This window comes from Phyllobates terribilis, unplaced genomic scaffold, assembly GCF_046119375.1.
Source record: "Phyllobates terribilis strain yellow unplaced genomic scaffold, ASM4611937v1 Scaffold_1__5_contigs__length_1240528914, whole genome shotgun sequence".
Taxonomy (NCBI): domain Eukaryota; kingdom Metazoa; phylum Chordata; class Amphibia; order Anura; family Dendrobatidae; genus Phyllobates; species Phyllobates terribilis.
The window spans coordinates 857,297,068-857,314,604 of NW_027362761.1; the positions used below are offsets into that span (position 1 = coordinate 857,297,068).

The 17,537-nt window shown below is 42.9% G+C and overlaps 1 protein-coding gene across 2 annotated transcripts in view; it reads left to right on the forward strand.

Moving 5' to 3' along the window:
• Positions 1–16,438, forward strand: part of LOC141153714 (alcohol dehydrogenase 1-like) — a 163,503-nt gene extending 147,065 nt beyond the window's left edge. For both annotated transcript variants that reach the window (XM_073638783.1, XM_073638793.1), the window contains exons 7-9: positions 3,173–3,308; positions 7,928–8,066; positions 16,269–16,438. In XM_073638783.1, the coding sequence (XP_073494884.1) occupies positions 3,173–3,308; positions 7,928–8,066; positions 16,269–16,293 (300 nt within the window). In that variant the 3' untranslated portion in view covers positions 16,294–16,438. The remainder of the gene's footprint in view (positions 1–3,172; positions 3,309–7,927; positions 8,067–16,268) is intronic.
• Positions 16,439–17,537: the final 1,099 nt, after the last annotated feature.

The window sequence follows — 17,537 nt, forward strand, 5'->3', positions numbered from 1 at the left end:
ACCATCAATGAGTTTAACTGACAAACAAACAAATTCTTCCCTTATCACTCCTAAACACTTTTTGCATAATAATTTGGAACACAGTGTACATGTGCTTTTCCACAAAACACCAGTGGTTCACGTAGTGAATCTTACAGTTCTAACTTGCCAACCGTGGTCTGTATGGAATTGTTCAATAAAGGGCCCAAAATTAAGATAACATAGATGGGAGAGGTCTCTATGAATAGGAATTCCTAAGTATTTGATACCCTGTGAGGGCCAGGCAAAGGGAAAGTTGGACTGGATGGAATCCTATATGGATTTGGGGAGGGAGACATCGAGGGCCTCAGACTTCGCTGCATTGATTTTAACATTTTACCATGTAACAAAGTGATCTATTTCAGCCATAACAGCAGGGATGGATATATGTGATTGAGTGATATATACTAGGACATCATCAGCAAATAGAGAGCACTTGTACTCGGTGCCTCCCACCTCAATCCACCTAATATTGGGGTTATGGCGAATTGATGAGAGCAGGTGCTCCGTCACTAGGATGTATAAGAGAGGGGACAGAGGACATCCCTGCCTTGTCCCATTGGTGATTGTGAAAGGTGATGAAAATGTTCTGACGCACCCCCTGGGCCTTGGGACACCCGGAGCCGGACCCTTTTTGGTGGATGCTGGTGGTTGTAGTCTTCGTGGCGGCGACCCGGTTCCGTGGCTCAGGGCGGTCAAACCAGTGGCGGAACTATTTATGTGGTTTTGATGTTTAAATGTCCGACTACGCCACCCGTGGATTGCGGTCAGAGTGAACCGCCGCTACAGGGCAGACCGCTGAGGCTGGTGTTGTGGGTGCAGCAGAGCGTAGCATAACTCCCCACGGGAGGAGTATAGCCTCAGGCCAGTGTATGCGGAGGATGGGGGTGATGGTGCAGGGCAGCAGCAGTAACGACACGGAGTCAGTGATGCAGTCCAGGGCCTTTACTCACAGTTCTTATTATCCAGACCACGTCTGCAGGTAACGGCTGCCCACGTCGTACTGTGCTCACCAGGTGAGGGGCTCAGACAACTCCCAGATAACTTTGGAGCACTTCACAGGACCCCCTTTGTGTGTCCTTTGTCTGGCCTTTCTTACCAACACTTCTGTCCGGCTGCCTCGGGCCTTCTCTTGGTAAACTTGGCGCCAGTTTCCCTGACCCTATGTGGTGCCTTCCTAGCGGGTGTAGCGAGGGGCTGCGCCACATAAAATGTCAGAGCCTCCGGTTTCTAGCTGAGGGTCGTTTCCTGCCTCCACTAGTTCGGGGACCGGTCTCCCCCTTTGGCCTGACCCCTCCACGCAGGTGGATTCGGGCGTGCGGTGGCGACTCGCCCGTCCGCACCCCTGGGATCCCTTCATTCCTCATTCCTGGAGCCTTCTCCACTCCTCTTCCTTCCTTCTCCCTCTTCCAGGCCTGGGCCTCTGTTACTAGGCCCGCCTCCGGAGCAGAGCTCATGCAGAGCCCCTGCTCCCTGCCACTTCTGCTCATAAACTTCTCTGCACTGAACTAAGATGGTGCCCACCTTTTATACTCCCTTCTCAATGCACCCAGGAACTGCTTCCTCCCTGCTCCTGCACTACAGGGTTCCCCTTCCTCAGTGTTCCCTCCCCCCACTCCAGCCAGGGACAGGGACTGTCGTGCCCATCTCAGGGGCATATTGGTCTCCCTGCCCCACGGCAATGTGGTGTAATGCATGCAGGTGTCGGGTCCTGATCCACACTCCATCCTTACCTGAGAGTGAGATATCACACCTCTGGGTGAGGTGCAATACGTCTGTAGCAACCGAGCCCTCAGGGTGCTACAGTTCCATTTATCTTCAGCCTAGGTGACGTATTGCGATACAGGGCCGTGATTTTGGCTATAAAAGGGTCCCCTAGACCCCTACCCCAAGCTTTTTAAGAGAATCATATATGGCGTGCCAGGAGACTCTATGGAATGCTTTCTCAGCATCCAACGAGAGTATCTAATTACAAATTTTTAACTGCATCTAGCCCAGGAAATACTTTGTGCCTAGTAGCAGTGTCTGCTAGTCAGCGGATTATCCCGGCTGTTAAGCAAGCTACACCACCTGTAGTTTAAACACTTAATTTTTTCAAAGGAAATGCTTCGGGACCATGGGATACTTAGTGAAAAGCATCAGGAGGCACCCCAAGGCATAGGGGCTGGGACTGGCAGTAGGATGCCTTGCGGTGGACAGCCGAGCTCGATCCTTATAAAAGCTTTTTAACTGCAGCAGCTTTAGTGGACGCTACTGGAGCTGGAATTACCGCGGCTGCTGGCATGAGACTTGCCCTCCAATAGATCCTTGTAAATGGATTTAAAGTGTATTCATTCAAATTAGAGAGACAATTTAAATTAAAAAGCTTAGAGCTGCCTCCACCACAGGGGGGCTCGCTCGACCCACCAGCGGACAGGCACCAGTATTGGGAGAGGGGGGCTGGCCGTCAGGGTTCACCGCGGCTCTGGCACAAACCCAGCGACACGGAGGTGGCACGGGCAGGAGCGGACTGGCCGTGTCGGCTTCTCACTTTTTGGATTTTAGAAGGGCATGACATGCCTATATCTGTGTCTCCCCCTCCTTTTACTCCTCCACCTCTTTTATTTTCGCATGACTATATGTACTTGTCACTTTTCCATGTGTTAGTTATGTCTTCTGAGCAGTTTGTCAGCTTTTGGACACCTTTGAAGGTGTTTTCTATGTGTTTCTATGTGTTTTTGTTTGCCTGCCATTGGTTTTAACGGTGTTCGACGAACCGAACCGAACTCGAACACTACGGGGGTGGCTCAACACTAGTCAAGGCACTATGTGTTGTCATGAAACTCTCTTATAACATTTTCCCAATATATGAAATTTTCTGCCAAAATGAATCTCATGACAGGATTTTGGGGTGAAAATAATAATATATTACAAACCTCCGTATAATCTTCATAATATTTTGCTGCATCCCATAAAACTCATCAGAAAATATTTTTGGCAAAATGTCATACTCCTATTAGAGGCTTGTCAGATCACATTTCTCAAAATTATGCATGTATGTAATTTTTACATCCTGTATGTTTATATCCTGGGTGAAGAAGAGCCGTAGACACAGTTAAGAGTCTACACTTTAGTACAATTCTAATTTCATGTTTTACTGTATTTTTAAATCCAGAAAGCAGCATTGGCGTGTACTCATATGGGATTTGGAACCAGCATCATCATAGGCGAGTCGCCTCCAAACGTGCATATAACGTTTGATCCATATCTACTCTTCACAGGTCGTACATGGAAAGGATGCATGTTTGGAGGTATGAGGACATCAATAAAACTTAAAAGAAAGCTTCATTGTGAAGACCCATTACTAAATATGTTAGAGAATTGCTTAAAATCCAATACCATAATATTAATAGAAGGTTTCAGGGTTGAATAGGCAAGTCAGCCAGTGTTCCCAAGTCAAAGATCATTCTTGGCACATGATGTCTTGCAAACATTTAATATCATACAATATGACAGTAATCATCATTTACATCACAAAATACTAAATCCATAGACTGCAAACTAAAGTATGTGGGAAGTGTAATCAAGAAGCTTAAAACCAAAATAGTGGAAAATATTGCTAACAGGTTAATCTATCATGTAGAAAAGCTTAAAGGGGTATTCCCATCTCCAAGATCATATCCCAATATTTAGTAGGTGTAATAACAAAAATATTAGCAAATAATGACACATTTCCTTTGTATTTTAGGTGAAAAAAATTATATATGTATATATACACACACACACACACATACACATATATATATTAATATTTTGCATTTGAAAAAATGCAAAAAGGAAAATGGTCCTATACAAAAGTTTGGGCACCCTGCATGGTTAGTATCTAGTAGCACCCCCTTTTGAAAGTATTACAGCTTGTAAATGCTTTTTGTAGCTGTATATATCCAATAAGTGGAGAAGGATGATTGGGATCCTATCATGTCTGGCTGATTAAGATTGGGGCAGCAATTTGACGAAACAGATTTTAATCTTAATCAGCCAGACATTTAGATTTGTTAATCCAGGAGAAATACACTATTATCTTTTTGTTGACTTGTGAATGTATGTGTGTTTCTTTGGTGGGTCAAGAAGAACAGACCAGTATTTGTATAACCCTGAATGTTGTCTTCTCTTGGTTCTGAAACAATGATGTTTGTTACTATGCTAATTGCATATTGTACTAAGGCCAGCTAGATGTTTATTTACAAGAGCCCCCTGCTATGCCAACTATGTAAATTGATTAAAGGCTCAAACAATGAGACCCAAGCCCTGTGGAATAATACCCTTCCTAACCCTTGCCCTGTGGATGTGTACTTGGAAGAACAAATGTGAACTATTTAAGCAATATATGCCTCTGTAGCAGGCAGATTTGAAACAGAGAATTGAAAAGAGACTTTAAGAATCAAAGATCAGACTCTCCTCAGACCACCAGCTTGGTAGCATGGCTTTATCCAAAGAGACACAGATTTGGATTCTACAGGATTCCAGCCTAAGAATATACGGCCCTGACTGGAAAGATATGGATCTGCTCCATTGACCATCACAGAACTCATGGATACATTTGGGGAGACCAGGTAGGGACGATGACGTCACCCCATGGATATGTTGTTTGGGGTTGCCAGGTGTGACCCTTCGGTCACCTGGAACCCATGGAGACATTCGCAGTAGCCAGATTGGGACCAGCTGGTCATCTGGCCCCATGAAAACTCTTGGAGAGGCCAGGGTGGACCCTTGGGTCTCCTGGCCTTGCACCTCGATGGACTGTCAGCTTCCTAAGCTTGCCACTACCTTCTCTCTGTGGGGGCCCGCCAAAAGCAGGGGGCCATTGGTTGAGGTAATTGGCCCTGGAAGTCCCAAAGTCGCAGCTGTTCCATCCCAGGCAGGCCAGCAGAAGGATGAGACTTTGTAATGTTGTATCTTCTTGAGCATTTGCTGGGACTGCTCTATGTGTTTGTCCGTTTGGCAGTTCAATAAAGTTTTACCAATAAAGTTTTTACTTTTTTACACATGGTGTTATGTTTGCATGAAGATTTTGTTGAATTGTCATTGAATCCATTCTTCCCTCTGCCCATGAAATATTCTCTGTGCCATTGACTGCAACAAAATCCCAAAGAATGATTGATCCACCCCCATGCTTAATGGTTGGCTAGATGTTCCTTTCCTGAAATTCTGTGCCCTTTTTTCTCCACATGTACTTGTTGATCATTGTGGCCAAAGAGTTCTATTTTAACCTCATCGGTCCACAGGACTTGTTTCCAAAATGCATCAGGCTTGTTTAGATGTTCTTCTGCATACTTCTGATGCTGGATTTTATTGTGAGGATGCAGGAGAGGTTTTCTTCTGATGACTATTCCATGAAGGTCATATTTGTGCAGGTGTCTCTGAACAGTAGAACAATGTACCACAACTCCAGAGTCTGCTAAATCTTTCTAAAGGTCTTTTGCAGTCAAGCGGGGGTTCTGATTTGCCTCTCTAGCAATCCTATGAGCAGCTCTCACTGAAATTTTGATTGGTCTTCCAGACCTTATCTTGACCTCCACTGTTCCTGTTAAATGGCATTTCTTAATTACATTTCGAACTGAAGAAAGGACAACTTGAAAACGCTTTTCTATTTTTTTATAGCCTTCTTCTGCTTTGTGGGCTCTATCATTTTCCTTTTCAGAGTACTAGGCAGCTGCTCAGAAGAACCCATGGTTGCTGCTTTTTGGTACTAGGTTAGAGGAGGCTGGGTTTTTATAAAGCTGGGGAATTTGCATCACCTGTCCTTTCCTAATGATGATAGTGAACAAACCATAACCCTAACATACTAATTAAGGTCTGAAACCTTGGTCAAAGTTATGTGAGTACACAAATCTACAAAGGTGGCCAAACTTTTGCATCAGCCCATTTTCCTTTTTGCAATTTTTAAAATGTAAAAAATATATATACAGATTTTTTTTTTGCCAAAATATAAAGGAAATGTTTCATCTTTAACTTTAGGCCTTTTAGAGATCATTTAAACTTGAACTTGCTTAATTGTTCACAATAACAGTAATTTTGACCAGGTGTATTACTACACCTACTACATATTGGAATGTAATCTTGGAGATGGAAATACAGGCATGGGCATTTATCCATAGAAGGTTTTTGAATTTTCCAGTTGACCACCAGATTCTTGATTGAACTCCATTAGCAAAGCAATCTTTTATATCTTAATTGAGGTTTTTAATCACTATTGACATTTTAATGCCTTTTAAATGTGTTATGACTGCAGAAGCACATGCACACGTGTAGCGTACAAACCAGGGGGACAAATACCTGAACCTGACAGATCCCTGTTCACCTGTTCAGACTGGTAAAAGCCCTACTCTGACCCTGGTCTATCACTACCTGACTGGAGAGATTTGGACCCTAAGATAACACAATGTTGCTCCCACTTGATGGCGACTCACCCTGAATGCTCCTAACGGCTCCTAGTATGGCTATGCCTGTGTAGCAACTCACTTGGCATTAAAAACTGCAAATTATCCTGACAGTTCCTGTACAAACTAGATATACTAACTCTGCAGTCCCTAGTGGTACATGCGGATGCAGAGATAGACCTAACCACAGACTAGGAGATGGCAACTTTGGCCTAAACTGCCTAAAAGGCCAACGAGTTGCTTCATGTTCCTCCTAAAGAACCGGAGGGTAGAGCAGAGTGTGAATTACCTACAAGAGGAGAAGTGTGCTGAACAAAGGAAAGATACTAAAGTGAGTAAAGTAAATATTGAAATACCAATCAAAGAATAAAGCAAGTAGTGTTAACAAATATACAGTCTACTTCCTAATGATAAATAGAAGATAGGAGCAAAGTATAGCAAAGTAAAGCAAAGCGATAAACCCTTAGCTGGAATCTCACAGACTGGCTCCAAACATCAATAGAATGTCAGAATATCCAAATGAATCTATCACCAGCAGGAAATGCCAGCAGGGTGACAGAATATAAAGCTGCACCCAAAAGGTGATAGGCACACAAATGAAAACACCTGTGTTAAGCTGAGCAGACTGCAGCCAAAAAAACAGGACCAAAACACCGAGAGAAAATGTGTGTCTACTGTGGCTTGGCAGAAAGAGAAGCCTAACACAGTAAACAAACTCAAGGGATCGAGTCCAGGAGCATTACAAAACGCCGCTGCCATGAATTACAGTAGCATTATTTAAGAAGTTAAACTATTGTGATCAGAGCTATCTACGATGAAATCAGTTACACCTAGGTGCTGGCTGTGTAACACAGACAGCACCTGTGCTGTATCGAACCAAGCTGTGTAAATGGAAATCCCATTTCATGCCATTAATGTCTGATAGATGCAAGTCCCACCACTGGGACCTACAATTCAGTCTTGAAAACTGGGCCCCGTCTCATGCCACCTCTTATGCACTGCATTCTAGGTAGCGCAAAATGATATGCCATAAATATCTGAGGTGAGAAAGAAAATGAGAACATGAGAAAAACTTATTGCGTTAAACCATGCCTGATGAAATTGAAGTAGTTTTGAAACTTGCTACTTCTACATCTACATCTTTTCAATAAAGGGTAGCAACTACTGTAGGGTCACATACTTCTTATTTAAAAACTGCTCAACATAGTGTAACAGAGAAATGTAATATTTATTTGTGGGAAAACCCATCTAAGAATTGCATTGTTTTCATTAAAATCAATAGGTTTCATATGTAACATAGATCAAGAGGTGTTCTTTGTAACCAATCTCCATTCTGGTCAAGAGATACCCGGAACAGGGAACTTAGAATTCCCAGACAGGACATTACTAAGTCTAGTCCTGTGAAAGCAACTTCAATTTTATAGATTAGATATAACTGAATAAATGACAAAGTTGTGGTTCAATATCATAATCTTATTTTCAATTTCCAGGATGGAAGAGCAAAGAATGTATTCCCAGATTAGTTGCTGAATACCTATCAAATAAATTTAATTTAGATGGACTAGTGAGTCATACTTTGCCATTTGATCATATTAATGAGGGATTCCAACTTTTGCAATCTGGACAAAGGTAACAACAATTGCTTTAAACTGTATTGAAGTTTTATCAATCATCTGTTAGAATTCTCAGTGAACATATTTTGTGCCAGATAGGATCTTTTTCATACTCAGACCTATACTAATACTTCAGAGTTCAGTTCATAAAAATGTATTATATTAAATAAGAAAGAATTAAAATAATAAACCAATTATATACAGTGTGTATGGGAAGTATTCAGACCCCTTTAAATTTTTCACTCTTTGTTTCATTGCAGCCATTTGGTAAATTCTAAAAAGTTCATTTTTTTTCTCATTAAAGTACACTCTGCACCCCATCTTGACTGAAAAAAGTAGAAATTTTTGCAAATTTATTTAAAAAGAAAAACTGAAATATCACATGGTCATAAGTATTCAGACACATTGCTCAGACACTCATATTTAAGTCACACGCTGTCCATTTCTTTGTGATTCTCCTTGAGATGGTTCTACTCCTTCATTGGAGTCCAGCTATGTTTAATTAAACTGAGGGGACTTGATTTGGAAAGGCACACACCTGTCTATATAAGACCTCATAGATCACAGTGCATGTCAGACTAAATGAGAATCATGAGCTTAAAGGAACTGCCCAAGGAGCTCAGAGACAGAATTGTGGCAAGGCACAGATCTGGCCAAGGTTACAAAAGAATTTCTGCATTACTCAAGGTTCCTAAGAGCACAGTGGCCTCCATAATCCTTAAATGGAAGAAGTTTAGGACCACCAGAAGTCTTCCTAGACCTGTCCGTCCAGCCAAACTGAGTAATCGTGGGAGAAGAGCCTTGGTGAGAGAGGTAAAGAAGAACCCCAAGATCACTGTGGCTGAGCTCCAGAGATGCAGTAGGGAGATGGGAGAAAGTTCCACCAAGTCAACTATCACTGCAGCCCTCCACCAGTCAGGCCTTTATGGCAGAGTGGCCCACGGAAGCCTCTCCTCAGTGCAAGACATATGAAAGCCCACATAGAGTTTTCTCAAAAACACATGAAGGACTCCCAGACTATGAGAAATAAGATTCTCTGCTCTGATGAGACGAAGATAGAACTTTTTGGTGATAATTCTAAGCAGTATGTGTGGAGAAAACCAGGCACTACTCATCACCTGCCCAATACAATCCCAACAGTGAAACATGGTGGTGGCAGCATCATGCTATGGGGGTGTTTTTTAGCTGCAAGGACAGGATGACTGGTTGCAACTGAAGGAAACATGAATGCTGCCAAGTACAGAGATATTCTGGATGAAAACCTCTTCCAGAGTGCTCTGTACCTCAGACTTGGCAGAAGGTTCACCTTCTAACAAGACAATGACCCTAAGCACACAGCTAAAATAACAAAGGAGTGTCTTCAGAACAACTCTGAGACCATTCTTGACTGGCCAGCCAGAGCCCTGACCTAAACCCAATTGAACATCTCTGGAGAGACCTGAAAATGACTGTCCACCAAAGTTCACCATCCAACCTGATGGGAAGAATGGCAGGGAAGCCCCAAGCTGTCTGCTTTACCTGTGCTTACCTGACTTTTTTTATTTATTTTTTTAACATACCGCGCCGTCCAATCAGAGCCATACCAATTCTTGGCATGGCTGTGATGGGGCCAGAAGTGCCCATACTGAAAATGCTTGTTTTGTTCGGGCTGCGGAACCCGACCAGTAACACGGACTTCAGGGAGAAGTCCATGTTCGGGGTCCGTGTACAGACACTAGGTGTCCGGTACAGACCCCGAACTTTACCGCTCGGGTTCACACATCACTAATTGATACACATGTATGTGAGGTACTTAGTTTTCAGTTTTGACCAAAATTGATTGAGCCATCTACCAGCAAGATGATGACCTCACTTCAGGTGGAACCCTAAGTCTTAATTTAATACTAAGCAGGGGTTTACATTGCATTTTAGCCTACTGTGTCTCCATCAGGGCTTACATCTGAAGCCTTGGAAAATGAGATTCAGACATTTGCTCTGACGGGGCCATTGCGTTTAATCATGCAGATGGAGTCACTGCTTGATCTGTCGGAAATCATTTCTTGCTGGGCACCAAGATGCAGTCGACCATATCTTGGTGCCAGTCTCATATAGGTGGATACTGCCAAAAATGACGTCCGATAAAACACAATGTGACTCCAGATGCATCATTGAAGTCAAAGACCCGTCAGCACAAATGTCATTTGCAAAAGATTCAGATGAAAGCCCCAATGGAGCCACTAACATTAGTCTGAAACAAAATGTGAAACTCAAATGGGGAAGAAACAGAATCCAGCTTAAAGGTGTTCAATTTTACTGCTGATTCAGACTAAAATAGGCAAGCTGATTTCAAAACTTTTTTCTCTACAGCTTATCTTAATGCAATTACTCTAGGTTGGATCGACGGTAGCACTACGATCCTATTGTCCAAGAGCGAACCACCCTCAAGTGGGGAGGGGTGGGGGATGACCCTGGTGACCGGCAACAGGTTGCTATTTGTCTAGGCTATTCAGTTATATCTGTGAAAGTCCTGGAAAGAGAGATTCTGTGCCGCTCTACATAGTGAAACTTATTCCGAAAGCCTTTATACAAGGAGTTAGCAGAATTTATTTTTTTATTTACGCACTTATTTCCTTTATTCCAGATCATGTCTGTCTCAGCTATTTTTCGTCGTTACTGACTAAACTGCCCTGATTCCTTTTGTTATATATGTGGCAGTTTGACCCTTCCCAGTCAAAAGACAAACATCAACACATTTGTCAAGCAAGCCTACTTTGCATATATCAAAGTAACATTTGGTGATTAAGATAGGTCTTAGGCCTCTCACAAGGTATTCAAGCTGTGTGTAGAGAGCTTACGGATGTGGACAAAGGGAACATGTGATAAGATGCGATTTGGTATACCTGTGGCTTGGTGAGAGCCAAGAGATGATTCCAGTGACTGTTACTTTTGTAAAGTGAAAACTTCAGGGTATAACAAGAAAAATAAATATAAAATAGAGTATCCTAGTCTACCATCAGCTATTCGTTCAGTGCCTCATTCACCTGAAATCCTAGTGCCAGTTTTCCTTGAACTACCCTCTTTTCAAAAACAGCATTATAGGGAACAACAAAGTGACAGCAATGATGAAGATTTTGAAATTGAAGATGTCACAGTTCATAAGGGACTTGACCAACATGAGTTAAATGATTTGGCACAAGATTTGGGACTATCAAAAAAGGCTTTAGAACTCCTTGCATCAATACTGCATGAGAAAAACTTGCTTAAAAAAAGGATCAAAGGTACCGTATTTTTCGGATTATAAGGCACACTTTTTTCCTCCAAAATTTTGGAGGAAAATGGGGGGTGCGTCTTATAGTCTGAATGTTGGGGGGGTGTATATATATGTGGGGTGTGGGGGGAGTGGTAGCGGGGCACAGGAGGCAGCAGCCACCCGCTGCAGCCTACACTGTTCCCGCTGCTAAAGAAAATTAATATTCAGTGCTCCCCACGCCCATGGGGCATGGGGAGCACTAAATATTCATGCTCCTTAATAGCAGCACACAGTGTAGCCGCGCTGCGGCTCCTGCTGCTTCTGGAATCGCCTGTGCCCACTGTTAAAGGACATGAATATTCAACCTCTCTCCACGCCCATGGGCGTGGGGAGGAGTGAATATTCATGCCCTTTAATAAGCGGGCACACGCGATAGCCCGGCAGCAGCAGGAGCCGCAGCGCGGCTACACTGTGTGCCGGCTATGAAGGAGAGTGAAGTCACTGCTCCCCGCACACAGTCCCGTGGGGAGGAGCTGATCTCTCCATGTGAGCCGCGCATGGCAGTGACGTCATGCGCGACTCACATGGAGAGATCAGTGCGGGCAGGCAGGACCCAGCGCAGGAGGAAAGAAAAGAAAGGTGAGTATGAGTGTTTATTTTCTTTTTATGTGCAGCCTGATGGGGATTAGGGGGACCATGCATACTAGGATAAGGATGAGGGGGCCATACATACCAGGGTAAGGATGAGGGGGCCATATATAACAGGATAAAGATGAGGGGGCCATACATAACAAGATAAAGATGAGGGGCCATACATACCAGGATAAGGATGAGGGGTGCCATGCATACCAGGACATGGATGAGGGGTGCCATGCATACCAGGACAGGGATGAGAGATGCCATGCATACCAGGATAGGGATGAGGGGTGCCATGCATACCAGGATGGGGATTTCTGTGCCATGCATACCAGGATGGGGATTGTTGTGCCATGCATACTAGGATGGGGATAAGGGGTGCCATGCATACCAGGATAGGGATTAGGGGTGCCATGCATACCAGGATAGGGATGAGGGGTGCCATGCATACCAGGATAGGGATGAGGGGTGCCATGCATACCAGGATAGGGATGAGGGGTGCCATGCATACCAGGATAGGGATGAGGGGAGCCATGCATACCAGGATGGAGGGGTTCCAGGCATACCAGGATGGAGGGATGCCAGGCATACCAGGATAGGGACCACGTATAAAAGGAAGGGGGGGGGGGCATATATACCAGGATAGGAGATATTGTCAGAATTGGGGGATATTACCCCTATACCAGTGTCAGCAGAAGACCCCCTCCCCCTTAAAAGTGCATCATGAGCACATTTTTTGCTTACATTTTTTTTTTCATTTTCCTCCTGTAAAACCTAGGTGCGTCTTATGGTCCGGTGCGTCTTATAGTCCGAAAAATACGGTATCCTACTTTCGATCCAGAGAAAATGCATTTCTGCATTTAGAAGTGACAGTGGCTTTGTGTATTGCCAAACACACATTGTTTAATTGAGGAATTTAAAATTATAATCTATAACTCTAATTGACTTCAACTCTTCATTGATAGCTCAAAGCCAAGCTTAAAGTTTGTCCTCCTCCCCAATGGCAATTTATTTGATGCAGTCCCAATAGGCTATTTAGTTTTGTGAAGAATACGGAGACATAAAGAGAGTCATTGAGTTGTTGAAATATCAGAAACAATTGTGTTGACCTTAAAATGGTATGCTTGTTTTCTGAACTTGTGGGACAGCAGAGCTCGTGATAAGTATTGGGTGGAGAAGAACTGGCCTCTAAGATCTGACCTCAAACCTCGTGATCCAAACATTCTACATGAGCCACTTGTTGACAGAAAGAACATTATATTCCCACCTCCGCACATGAAACTGGGTCTCATGAAGAAATTTATTTAAGCTTTGCCAACTGAATTAAACTGTTTCAAGTACCTCATTTTGGCATGTCCTAGCCTTTCATTTGAAAAAATAAAGGCCAGTGTGTTTGATGGTCCTCAGATTCAGCAGCTCATCAAAGATGAACATTTCATCGGGACAATGACAAAACTCCAAAAGAATGCTTGGTTATCATTCAAAGACCTTGTTAAAGGGGTTGTGCGGTACTTTAGATTCCCCCCCCCATGTGCCCCCCCCCCAGGTCCCTAAGACTTTTTGTAAATACCTTCTGCTGTTGATAATGCCTGTGAGCCGCGCTATTGGTGGCCGTTCACAGGCATCATGTGACCCCAGCGCCGATATCACGACAAGTGAGGCGTGACTCAGCGCTGGGGTCCCCGCGGTGGCTGCTGGGTTGTGGGCGAGGTTACCCCCGCGTCACACCCGGCATCAACCGCGTGCTTTCCCAATGAATGGGGAGAGGCAGAGCCGCGTTGGATGCCGGGTGTGACTTGGGGGGGTAACCCCGCCCACAACCTGGCATGGGAGTGTGCAAAGCAGTCATCAAAGCAAAAGGTGGCTACTTTGTAGAACCTAGAATATAAGACATATTTTCAGTTGTTTCACACTTTTTTGTTAAGTATATAATTCCACATGTGTTAATTCATAGTTTTGATGCCTTCAGTGTGAATATACAATTTTCAAAGTCATGAAAATACAGAAAAATCCTTAAATGAGAAGGTATGTCCAAACTTTTGGTCTGTACTGTATCTCTCTGATTTAAGGGCATGAAAATTCAAAGTTTGAAAATTGTAAAGTTTTCAAAATTTTCGCCAAATTTCCGATTTTTTCACAAATGAACGCAAGTGATATCGAAGAAATTTTACCATTATCATGAAGTACAATATGTCATGAAAAAACAATCTCAGAATCAGGGGAATCCGTTGAAGCATTCCAGAGTAATTACTTCATAAAGTGACAGTGGTCAGAATTGAAAAAATTGGCCTGGTCACGAAGGCAAAAACAGGTTCTGGCATGAAGTGGTTAAAAAACTTGATTTGCCTCACAGAAATAATCAGCTGTGATCCCATGCTGTCCTGTCTGTATACTCTTTTGCTTCTTCCCCTGCCAAGGAGCTGTGCTATATAAAACCATGTTCCTGCATGGTTAGACACATGCATTACACAGAGGAACATTTACGAGATTATCTCGGAACAGGAACATTTTTAACACATCCAATCGTGAAATTTATTATTATTCAAAGATGTATTAATTGAAATGTACAACCCCTTCAACTGCTACCTAACTTTACTACTTGCACACAATTTGACTTACAGTAACAATATATCCTTTGTATGAACAAAATAGCTTTAAACAAACATTACAATCAGGTTATTTTTTGCATTTTCGATTGTATGTACATTTTGTATGGTTTTGGAGAAAAAGGGAGGGTATCCTGTAACTTAAAAAAAGTTGTTGTGATAGAGAAAAATGGAAGTCATTTTTGGATTCAGAAGCCAAAAATTAGTCAAAAACAAGTGTCAGATCTAACTGAATGAAAATTGGGTTCCCCAGTGTCATTGGAATGCTTGTTCCCGATAATTGGCCAAAAGAGCATTCAAGGGAACGCTCATTTCCTAGTAATCTGCCTATCTAACATTGTCCTATACAAAGAAGACATGAGCTGCCAAGAACAATGGTATTCTATACATGTAGAACAGTCATGTTAACAATGGTTTTGTGTGCCTGAAGTTGTGGTAGGCCTGCCTAAAGAGGCTATTAAATCACTACCGATCGGCTTCAAAGTAACCAATCTGTAGTCGTTTTAAAGCTATAACACTATTGCCAGCATGATCCCTCTTCCCCCTTTATGCAGGAGCGCCGAAATATTCACAGCCCTGGCCACACAGTGAGCTCCTCGTCTCCTGCTTCCTGTCCTTCTTCTGTGCACACTGCAAAGGCTTCTCGGCGGTGCGCCTAGTACGCGTGCCCACTCCCCTGTTCTTAAAGTGGCAGCGTGCAAAGTTTGAAAATGCCCCAGCCAATAGCTGGGAGGTATCTTGTATAAAAGGGCACCCTCCCTAGTAGGGAGGTGCCTGAACAACCCTGTAGTTTCCCTACATCTCTTTTATGTGCAAATCCGCAGCACAACCAATTTGCCTTGCATTGAACAGCATAACATCCGCATGTATACATGCGGTTCAATGCGCGGATGGTACCCGGGTTGGGAGAAGAGGAGACTCTCATCCGACCTGGGTACCATCGTACCGGCAAGTTAAAAAAGAATTATAAAGTAAAAAATAAAAAAAAGTATTCATACTCACCTCTCCGGCGGCCCCCGATCTGACGTCAGCGGTCACGTGACCATCATCTGACTAAATGGCGTCACTGCAGGTCCTGCCAGTACACCGCGGGCCGCCGAGGAGAGAGGATTGCCGCCGGGAGGAGACCAGAGGCCGTCGGAGAGGCGAGTATAAGTTTTTTTTTTTCTTTTTATTTACACTAGATTTGAAGCAGAAATCTCCTCATAAGTTGGTCCCACAATATAAATCCATGCTAGTTGCATGGATTTATATTGTGCGACCAACTTGTCAAGCCCTTTTCCAAGTGATGCTCAAAATCGCTTGGAAAACCGCTTGAAAAAAAAGCATTCATAAACGCATGTAAAAACGCTGAAAAAAAAATGCATGTAAAATACGCATGCGTTTTTTTCTGCCAAGGGGATGCAGAAATGCTCAGGAAATTTCTGCATCAAATCTGCATCGTGGGCACATAGCCTAAGCTGGATTCTATCTCTTCCCCAGTTCATTTGAGGACTGGTTGGGCACATAAAGAGGTGAGTCAATAGAGTTATGGTCCAATGAGGTGACCTTGCTGCTGGTTCATGCAATTTTGATCTAAACTGTAAAGTAATTACTTCACTTTTCTATTTGTGTGGCAATAGTGTAAATTGTATAAATAATGTTTGTTCTTATGTTTGATTAATAGCTACAGAGAAAGTACACACATATTATACATCTATATCCTTCTGAAATTAACTATATTATAATTTGTTGTCAACTTTTTCAGCATTCGTACAATCCTGATGTTTTGATCCGGAGGTCTTGCACGTGCCTGCTGTTATCCTTTCAACACAGTAGAAGAAACTAAAAATTTAAGATTAGAATTGCCAAATTGTTTGCCCATGTTTTTTTTCAGTTAATCAGATTTAATAAAGTTTACAAAATTGTTACTTAAAACACTGACATGGTTATGTCTCAATTTCAGTCATCTATGTACCATATACGGTATATTTGTAAAAAAGTTTTTGTATGGTAACATATTTATGAAATAAAGAGTTAAAGATCCTGATAGAAATACATTAAGAACACAACCAATATTTGCTTTATGGCCAGACAAGCCAAGCAACTCTTCATCTAAATGTAAACTCCAAGAACAAGAGATCAAAAGGCCTGAATGATATAATATTATATCATACATACCTCCATTTATTTTATATTTCAAAACCTAAGATAAAAAAACAAAATGAGAAAATACCCTGCAGTAAATAAAAAAGAAATAGCCATAGTGCATGAAAATAACATAGGGTAATCAACCTATGTCAAATGATGTGAATGTGAATAAGGGTCAAGCAGGACCAAGACCCCAACTAATGGACACCCAACCATGAGGAGCTATATAAACATTATGTCCAGCTCAAAGAAAAGGGAGGCCACCTCCTTATTTGCACAGAGTGCAAAAACGTGAAACAAAATCCTAAAGAGATGAACTGAAATATAAGTAATACAGCCTGGTGCAGAGTATCCGTAATACAGCCTGGTGTAGAGTGACCTAATACAGCCTGGTGCAGAGTGACCTAATACAGCCTGGTACAGAGTGACCTAATACAGCCTGGTGCAGAGTGACCTAATACAGCCTGGTGCAGAGTATCCGTAATACAGCCTGGTGCAGAGATACAACCAGGTGCAGAGTGTCCGCCATATAGCCTAGTGCAGAGTATCCGTAATAGAGCCTGGTGCAGAGTATCCGTAATACAGCCTGGTGCAGAGTGACCTAATACAGCCTGGTGCAGAGTATCCGTAATATAGCCTGGTGCAGAGATACAGCCAGGTGCAGAGTGTCCGCCATATAGCCTAGTGCAGAGTATCCGTAATAGAGCCTGGTGCAGAGTATCCGTAATACAGCCTGATGCAGAGTATCCGTAATATAGCCTAGTGCAGAGTATCCGTAATAGAGCCTGGTGCAGAGTATCCGTAATACAGCCTGGTGCACAGTGACCTTATACAACCTGGTGCACAGTACCCATAATATAGCCTGGTGCACAGTACCCATAATACA